General features: G+C 37.3%; 2 protein-coding genes across 2 annotated transcripts in view; both read right to left on the bottom strand.

Moving 5' to 3' along the window:
- Positions 1-1,041, bottom strand: part of LOC122073482 (uncharacterized oxidoreductase At4g09670-like) — a 5,682-nt gene extending 4,641 nt beyond the window's left edge. The window contains exon 1 of the mRNA XM_042638080.1: positions 444-1,041. Within this exon, the coding sequence (XP_042494014.1) occupies positions 444-917 (474 nt within the window). The 5' untranslated portion in view covers positions 918-1,041. The remainder of the gene's footprint in view (positions 1-443) is intronic.
- A 1,478-nt stretch (positions 1,042-2,519) lies between these two features.
- LOC122073600 (uncharacterized oxidoreductase At4g09670-like) lies at positions 2,520-5,624 on the bottom strand. The gene is made up of 2 exons (XM_042638196.1): positions 4,884-5,624; positions 2,520-3,431 (listed from the first exon to the last, which is right to left on the bottom strand). Exons 1-2 carry the CDS (start codon positions 5,343-5,345, stop codon positions 2,826-2,828), a joined length of 1,068 nt encoding a protein of 355 aa, XP_042494130.1. The 5' UTR covers positions 5,346-5,624; the 3' UTR covers positions 2,520-2,825.
- Between the last annotated feature and the right edge of the window lie 3,230 nt (positions 5,625-8,854).

The following is an 8,854-nucleotide window of genomic DNA, read 5'->3' as shown; positions in this document are numbered from 1 at the left end:
GGGGCGGGGGGGGAGGATCAGCCCATAGTCATGGGCTCTCTTTTCTTTCTTTCTTTTTTGGTTAAAATATAGTACGGGAGGGGCAACGTTCCTTCTCAAAATTCTTCTTAGGGAAAAATCAAATTTAGATAACCGGATAATCGCAAGAAGAAAATGCCTTGAAATATCTAGTTAGCTACGCTTGATCAACATCTCTGTCTCTCTCTCTCTCAGGGCGGTACAGAGAAAAAACAAGCTAGACTTAAACAAACCTTCAAAATTACCCTTTCCCAAATCCCCAGCTCAGCACATAATAAACCCCCAATTCCCCCTATATTAACCCATCTAAGCAGACTTAGAACCCACAAAGAAAAATCATAATTTACCCTTTCCAAAAGTATGATATTAAGGATATGATCTTAAGTTAATCATATAAAGAAGAAATTAAGATGAAAGAAACTTGCCGTTTTGAGGTGACCGAAACGCTGCTTATCGGAGAGGAATTCCTTCATTTTGGAAGTCCTAGGGTGGTGCATCCACAAGGTTCCATCCATGAACTGCACTCCATTGGCCTCACAGGCCTCCACGATCTGATCGAACTCAGTCACGTTCAAGGCCACGGGCTTCTCCAAAAGAAAGTGCTTCTTCTTCTTCGCAGCCAGCACCGCCCACCGCAAGTGCAGTTTTGGTGGAAGAGGCACATACACTGCATCTACATCTGGATCATCAAGAACAGCTTCGTAGCTGCCGTAGATCTTCGCCGACGGAGGAACCCCGCTCTCCGCAGCGAATTTCTTGGCCTCGTCGAAGGAATCGCTGCCAACGGCTTCGATGGTCGAGTTGGGAGAGAGTGTTATAGCTCTCGATAGCTTCTTGGATAGCTTGCGCGATACTTCTGCACATCCCAGAATTCCGAATCGGATTGGCGTTTCTGCCATGTCTGTAACAGATCCGAGATTGGGACGAAGAGAGACAATGGTTTGTAGTCGACGATATTTGATTACTGTGGGTTGTTTGCTTGACTTGTTTTAACACCATCACTTGCTCCGCTGGACCCAGGATTTCGATTTAATCCACCCTTATATCCGGTCTGTGCTGGTTTTGGTCAGACCTAATCTGTCTCTCCATTTTAGGATTTTATTCATTTAAGTAATCGGTCATCATATGTTATGTATAGTCTCAATCATAGTTAGGTGAAGTATCAATTTTTAATTTGATTACTATTAACTGGATTAAACAGACCTTAAATGACCTATTGAGCCATTTATCTCTAAACGAACTCTTAGGTGGTTGGTATCTATCGTGCTGCACCCTTGCACCATGAATGTCAGAATATTATTGATTCAAAATTTGAACCGGCACATTTAACGAATAGTTTAAGCCAATCCCGGGTTTCTCCAATCAGGTTCGATCGATTTAACCGATGTGGGTCTAGAATATTATACATTTGCATCATCAGATGGAAGGCCCCTAGACTCTGGACTATTTCCTTGTATTCTTTATTTTGTTTTATTTCTTAAAAATAAAAAATTCAAAAGACATAAGGGCCAGAACCGCTTTGGCCTACTCGATCGTGGCACAGTTTGATGGGGTATATAGAACTTAATGGGATTTGAGAAATCTCAGATCTAGGATTGTTATTATTATAGCAATAATGGCAACAAACAATAAGCACCTTACATTTTAAGAGAGATAAGGAATCCATTGTGAATATATAGAATAATATCTCAATTAGCCAAGTGTCAATATTTGAAAGCTTAATTAATCAAATATCGAATTTGAATATTTGTGCCCATAATATTTCAATATATCCTCCAGGGTCTTGTAGGTCTTCACTTTTTTTCGAAAGATCTTTTTGCCGTTGTGTCCGATTTCTTACCATCGTTGTATTGGATATTAAGGTGCCTTTCTTTCCTTTTATCTTTCATGATACTTAGGAAGAGGAAGTAGATACAGCAAGAAGGAATGTGGGTTTTTTGGATTAGTTTAGATCTATTATTTGTACGATCAATCATCATCCAACACATTTTTCACTCTCTGTCATTACAAGGGTGAAGAGGGATATATTTAAAATCAAAAAGACAAGTGTTGGATGTTGAGATGCACAACTAAGTGAATCATACAAGTAGTTGATCCTCTCTATTTTTTAGCACCATAGCTCACTAACTACGAGACAGTTGTTGTTGTGGATATTGTGTCTTTATTTCTTATCTGCATAAAAAAAGAAAAGAAAAAAATCCTCTCTAATTGTGCGATCCTTATGTTAGTACAAGACCAATGAGGTGGCGCACATGGTCATCAATAGCGGGTGATTTTTGGATTTCACATGGATGGGGCATTATTTTTCCACCCCTGTGTCCTAGCATAGGAACAGCATAACCAATCATGTCCTTGACATTGTGGGTATTTTCCCAACAGGGTAATAGCCTAATGGTAATGGTAGGAAGCTCTTGTCCCATCATCGCTCAAGTTGGCTGATTGTTGGTTAAAATCGATACATCCCATTGTCGTTTGTTGATCTTGCGAAAACATTGTTTGTCATATGAAGGCTTCAGCCCCGGGCTTATGATCACTATTATAGAACACCATTTTTCTTTACTCTCTCAGAGAAAAAAAAAAAAAGACATTGTGGATATTTTACCTAACTAAAATTGGTTTTTTTTGGTAAAGCCTAACTAAAAATAGGTCACAATACCTTTTGTAATGTAAATAGGTTACAACTTAGACAAACCCACTATATATTAAGATGAATTAAAATTGAAAGGGCTTCCTACGTACTTATAGTCAAAAGGCAACAAATGATCAAATAAGAATGGAATAGTAAAAGAGTCTCATCAATCTCCAGCTCAAGCTCCAACCTGAACAGGCTCGAAACCTTTATCAATAGATGCCTTAACTGCATCAAGAATCAATTGTGTCTTCCTGCTCATGCTGGGCCACTTACTCTCTGGTTTGGAACCATTTTCTTTTATACTTTTCACCAACCTAGACAACTCCCTCACCATGCATACCTCTTGAGAGAGATCAGTTGTGACCACATTTTGAGAAGGCAATGCACGCTCTTTGAATCCAATCTGACAAATGGTAGAAAATGAAGCAGATTTCTCATCAAAAGGGATAATAAAATCATGAACATGTAGAGTTCCTTTCGTTCCAACTGCAGTTATATCCATGGTTAAATGGGAAAGGAATGAACAATGGAAAGTTGCTGTCTTTCCATCCTCCCATTGTAAAGAAGATCCACAAGCCAAGATCACTCCTGCTTCATTGATAACAGGTCCATGGAGGGCAGTCACTGTCTTGGGTAGTTCATCGTTAGTAGCCCATAGTATTGATCTGATGCAGTACCACCCAGCATCACCTAGAGCCCCAAGGCCATCAAGACCTGGCTTTACTCGGATATTATTCTTGAGAAAATAATCATCACCAGGAAATGAAAAAAAGCTCTGAACCTGCCATAACATGAGGAGTCACCTTTCTTTTACGATAATTGGTGATCATCGACACTAACCGCTACTTTATAAAAGATTATTTTTTTTTATTAAGATTTTCTTCCAAGGTGAGGGCATGCTGAGACCAGCTCCCTATTTTTTATATTAAATCATTATTTAGTTAATCCTATGAGGCGTTTGACGAGAATGGTTCTTATATGGTTCCTGATATCCATATAAAATCCACTCAATGTTAAAACCTATGATAAGAAAAGAGAGAATGAGTGGATTTCATGTGTGGATCACACACTGTACAAATTACAATGATTCTCGTGCGAGAACCTGATCCAGACTACCAATTCCCTTGCTTCTCTCATTCTTTAGATCTAGACTACCATATTGGTATAGCTGAGATGCACCTAGGATTTTTTTTTTTACTAAGTTACTGTCATACTGCATAAACAGTGAAACCATTTCAATGAACTTCCCCCAATTTCTGAATCTGCATCACCAATCTGTATATGTACATTTTTTTTTTATAAGATGTGTATACATATATATAGGTTAGGTGGTGACGTTGTCCTTTTTCTATCATAGATATCCTGCCATGTTTTGATCAAGAATTCGCAAATAATCGCATATTAACTTCCTATACATAAAGGCTCCACATTTGTAAAGACACTTTTCTTTCTGTTTCCATGAATGCAATCCCATGTTGCCTTTAAGAGTGTTTTTTTTTTTTTTTTAGTCAAATATTACTTGGGAATGAAAACCTAGAATTATTAATTTAAAAAAAAAAAAAAAAAAAAAAAAAAAAAAACTGATTGTAAAAAGACAAGGGAGACAAATCCTTAAGAGTGTTTAGAAAAGCATTTATGGAAGAAAAAAATGATATATGTCATCATGAAAGTGTGAAATTGTATGTGAACAATCTCAAAATTCATCGAAGAATTGAAGTACTCGATTATGCTAAGAAAAAAATTATTCATAAAAGTAAAATGACACATGTCATCACCTAACCATTAGGTATCATACCAACATGGGCAAATGGGCAAATGGGCAAATGATCCGGGTTCCATTATCTTACCTAATACCTATTGATGCTACTTCACGATTCGAATTTCCATTACTTTCAAATTCTATTATTACAGTCTGGAATTGGGACCCATGCCCCGTCCCAACATCCACATCAGATGTCCCCATCTGAGTCAACCAATCCAAAAAATTATAATAACTTTCTCTTAATTTTAATATTTGGAAGGTTAGGTAAAGCCTTGAAGTAGTTTGGATTTGCTGGGATCACTTGATCGTATATATGAGTATATTTGTTTCACTTTTTTATCATTATAAAGGTGAATAAGGTTATTTTTGAAAACAAAATAAAAAGGTGTTGAATATTCATATTTAACGGCAAAGTGATAAAATGAAAAATGGATCTAAAGGGTATAAAGAAGAAAGATAAAAGAAACTTGCCGCTTTGAGTTGACCGAAGCGCTGCGTATCGGAGAGGAACTCGTTCATCTTAGCAGTCCTAGGGTGGTGCATCCACATGGTTCCGTCCATGAACTGTACACCATTAGCCTCACAAGCCTCAACGATCTGATCAAACTCAGCCACGTTCAAGGCCACAGGCTTCTCTAGCAGCAAGTGCTTCTTCTTCTTTGCGGCCAGCACCGCCCACTGCACATGCAGACTAGTGGGAAGGGGAACGTACACGACATCTACGTCTGGATCATCGAGAACAGCTTCGTAGCTGCCGTAAATCTTTGCCGACGCAGGGAACCCATTCTCTTCAGCAAATTTCTTGGCCTTGTCGAGGGAACGGCTCCCGATGGCGTAAAGGATCGAGTTGGGAGAGAGGTTTATGGCTTTCGATTGCTTCCGAGCTATATCTGCACAGCCCAAAATGCCAAATCGGATTGGGGTTTCTGCCATGTCTGCAACATGTAAGGAAGATGAGATTGAAATGAAGATAAAAGGGATTGTAGAAGACGATGTCTGGTAAGGAGAGGCTGTCACAGTGTGTTACTTGCACTTCTGGAATGAGAGAGTTCTCTGATCTCTAGTACTAAACTAAGCTATTAATAGGTAGATATGGCCGAAGCCCACGATTTTTGTTAGGAGACTGGTTCCCATTGGCCACACTAATGCTTTGGTGTCTCTTGTGTCAACAGGTGACATTTGTCCAATTAAAAATAGATCATAGAATGATAGATTAGAAGCATTAAAATCAGATTCAGTTTCAACGGCCAAGTTGTAGCCACGTGGTCTCCTCGACCAGTTAAAATTTTTTAAAATCTTTTCTTCGGACATGTTTAAAGAAAAATATATGATTTGTGGATAATATTCGGTGGGGAGAAGATCCGGACAATACCCAAGAATCATGAGAGGATCCAGACTCCATACTCCATAGTCCATACCATGAGAGGCATCTTCCGACAATATCTCTTCTTCCTTAATAGGAGAGAGTTTACTCCACTTTCCTCATCAACCTTTCAAGATAATCAAAACTTAAATTTTTTATTTTTCTTTCTTTTTTCTTATTAAATGCAAATTTTATGACAACTAGAAGGTTCTTGTAGGTTATTTCATCTAGGGGCTGATTTGCATATATCTAGTTTATGCCAAGGGCATTCTATAATCTTAAGAAGAGTGTTTGGTGGCATCACTCATTGTCACCGTTTTGTTGCGATTTTCACTTATTTTCAAGTTCGTGATACTATGTAGAGTATTTATGTCTTCTATATCATATGCAATCTATTTATAGTAAATATAAATTTTCCTTCTCCTTATTTATGCTCTAGATTATTTTATATAATTCTGAAGACCATGAAATCAAATTCATTTGTTATCATAGCAATTGAATAGATTATTTAGTTTTGATCAAATACTGTGACTCATATATGATATATTTGTTTAGTGGTTGATGACATGGAATTAAATTGAAAACTCAAAATATATCTTATATTAAGAACTCTCAAATCTCAATACTTGTGACCTGTGATCACCAAAACTCTCAAAATTTTATTATTTTTTTAAGTATTAATAATTTTAAAAGCAATGTTTGCTTGCAGTTGCTCCTTTTTTCTTGGATTTAATGAGTGGATGTAGCGACTGTGTCTAAACAATAGTAATTAAAGTCTGGTGATCAGTCACTTATTTGAAAGAGATGTTTTCCCCAATTTTGACAAATGAAAAATGGAGTCTTTGGATTGGACGCATTCAATAGTTGGTATGGCTTGTAGTCATTGTTTTGTCTATGATTTTTTTTTTTTTAATATTTGATCGATTAAATTTTTTTTGGTAGAGATGGATACTGTAATCTTTTTTTTTATTGGTAAGAATGGATACTGTAATCAAAATCGTGAGTTAAGAAATTGAAATTTTTCCTTTTAATATAAAGTATTATTTTTCTAATAAGAGTAACACCGGTCATTTCATATAAATATTACATCAAATAACTTTTAATTTTTAGAAACCCTTTTTACTCTTACATTAAATATCCTATTAAATATTTTTTTAAGAATAAAAAAATAAATAACAACTTTTTTTTTTATGAAAAAATGCTACAACTTCTTAGTTCAGAAAAAACAAGTTGCACCTTGATTGATTATATGCATGTAATTGAGTTGTAGCAAACATAATTTTGTTCTTACAAGGGAGGAAGAACATTGACAATTGTGTAGCTTTCCCTAGTGCCTTCTTAACTCTCTCTCTCTCTCTCTCTCTCTCTCTCTCTCTCTCTCTCTCTCTCTCTCTCTCTCTCTATATATATATATATATATATATAAAATGAAATATATGCCCCTTATTCTGGAAAGAGATAGAAAGACACATAGAGGCACTAGTGTAAGTTACATGGCCAAACAATGAACTTTATGGGTTTTTGGTAACTTGCTTATATAGGACTTCGCTATAAATTTTTTGTTTTTATTATTATTATTTTTTTCTTTTTGATAAGTAGTTGTAATGGTTGTTCTTTCACTGTAATCAATCAAAGAGATGTGTGAAAGATAAGTAGTTATAACCGCAATCTCTAACGTGATTGATAGTTTGTGATTTTTATTCGTTTTTCGTACATTGTTTCAGGCTCTTGCATTTTACAAGCCTGACACTAGACCGATGGTTCGTAAATGGTTTAATTTTCATATAGCCTGGTTATGGAATACGTCAATAATGGCGTTTAATTATAGACGAAACCAATCGACACAGATAATCAATCCTCCATAATTTAATCCAATTATATCCTGCTTTTGGCCCTTTTAGGGCATTAACCTAGTTATAACCCAATTATCAAAATAGCCCGTTTAAAGTTTGATTACAATAAGTCTGATTACGTACCAGTAACCACCCAACCAAATGATAGGGTTATCCATGCCTTAACCTACAAGACCCCAATTACCTAAACGATCAAATGATCTAAACCGGATGAAAACCAACCCGACCAGGCCCCTTAATGTGGCGTCTGTATCCCTGAACTCCTGAGTCCTGACTCCTGACAACTCCCTGGGGGCTGTGCAAGGCGGCAAGCTTGCACCATCAATAGAGATGTAACGTACACGTGGCACGTTTTAACCACGTGGCCGTCGATGACAATGTTACCCTTGGTAAGGAGCTGATAAAATGGTGCAGACTCCAAGGTGGGTGGGGGAGACAAGGAGACGATCAGATGAGAAACTCTCATCCCATGCTAAGGTTGGATGATACTTGTGGTGATATATGGGATCCTTCCAACGACTTGGGCTGGAAAGGGTGCAGATCTCTCTCTCTCTCTCTCTCTCTCTCTCTCTCTCTCTCTCTCTCTCTCTCTCTCNCCATATTTGGATTGCGCCTCAATTATATCAACTGTACTCGAACTGTTAGATAATTATAGTCGGTGATGAGTGATGACAGCACTGTTCCCATTGCTATTACAGAACCGTACATGAGACTTCAGCTTCATAAGGCTTCTCGTGCATGTTAGCACACGCCTGAGTGCTAGCTGATATATGAGCATTGTTGTTCGTTAGCACGCACAATAGTTTGGATGCTGCTAGAGCAAAAACCATTGCGGTGGGAGCGCAACTAGTGGCATAGTCTTTTTGTGAGTCAGGTTCCTTTGTTGGTTTAGAAACAATTACCTCCATAAGTGCTGGTTAAAGGGCTAACCTCAATTCCCGAGAGAAGCAAGCGCTATAGAATGAATAGCTTTAAAGGCATGTTTAGAATGGGCGAATAGGTAACTGTTTTCGGGTTTTGCCTCATTTTTGACAAGGAGCTACTTTACTTGAACCATGCTAACCCACTGTTAGTTAAAACGCGTTCGCGTTTTTTTGCCGTTTAAAATGCGTTTTGCCGTATGCTTCCATACAATACGGAAAAAAAGGGAAACGGCAAAAGAATCCGTTTAAAACGCGTTTAAAACGGCCGTTTTAAACGCGTATCCGTTTTTTAAGGGTAAAATA

This window comes from Macadamia integrifolia, chromosome 3, assembly GCF_013358625.1.
Source record: "Macadamia integrifolia cultivar HAES 741 chromosome 3, SCU_Mint_v3, whole genome shotgun sequence".
Lineage (NCBI taxonomy): Eukaryota > Viridiplantae > Streptophyta > Magnoliopsida > Proteales > Proteaceae > Macadamia > Macadamia integrifolia.
The sequence above is the reverse complement of the archived record's forward strand: the minus strand, read 5'-3'. Positions and strand labels throughout refer to the sequence as shown.

Coding starts and splice junctions, on each gene's coding strand:
- LOC122073600 (XM_042638196.1), bottom strand. CDS start 5,345: ATGGCAGAAACCCCAATCCGATTTGGCATTTTGGGCTGTGCAGATATA. Junction 3,432..4,883: donor GCTTCGGTCAACTCAAAGCG/GCAAGTTTCTTT, acceptor ATGTTATGGCAG/GTTCAGAGCTTTTTTTCATT.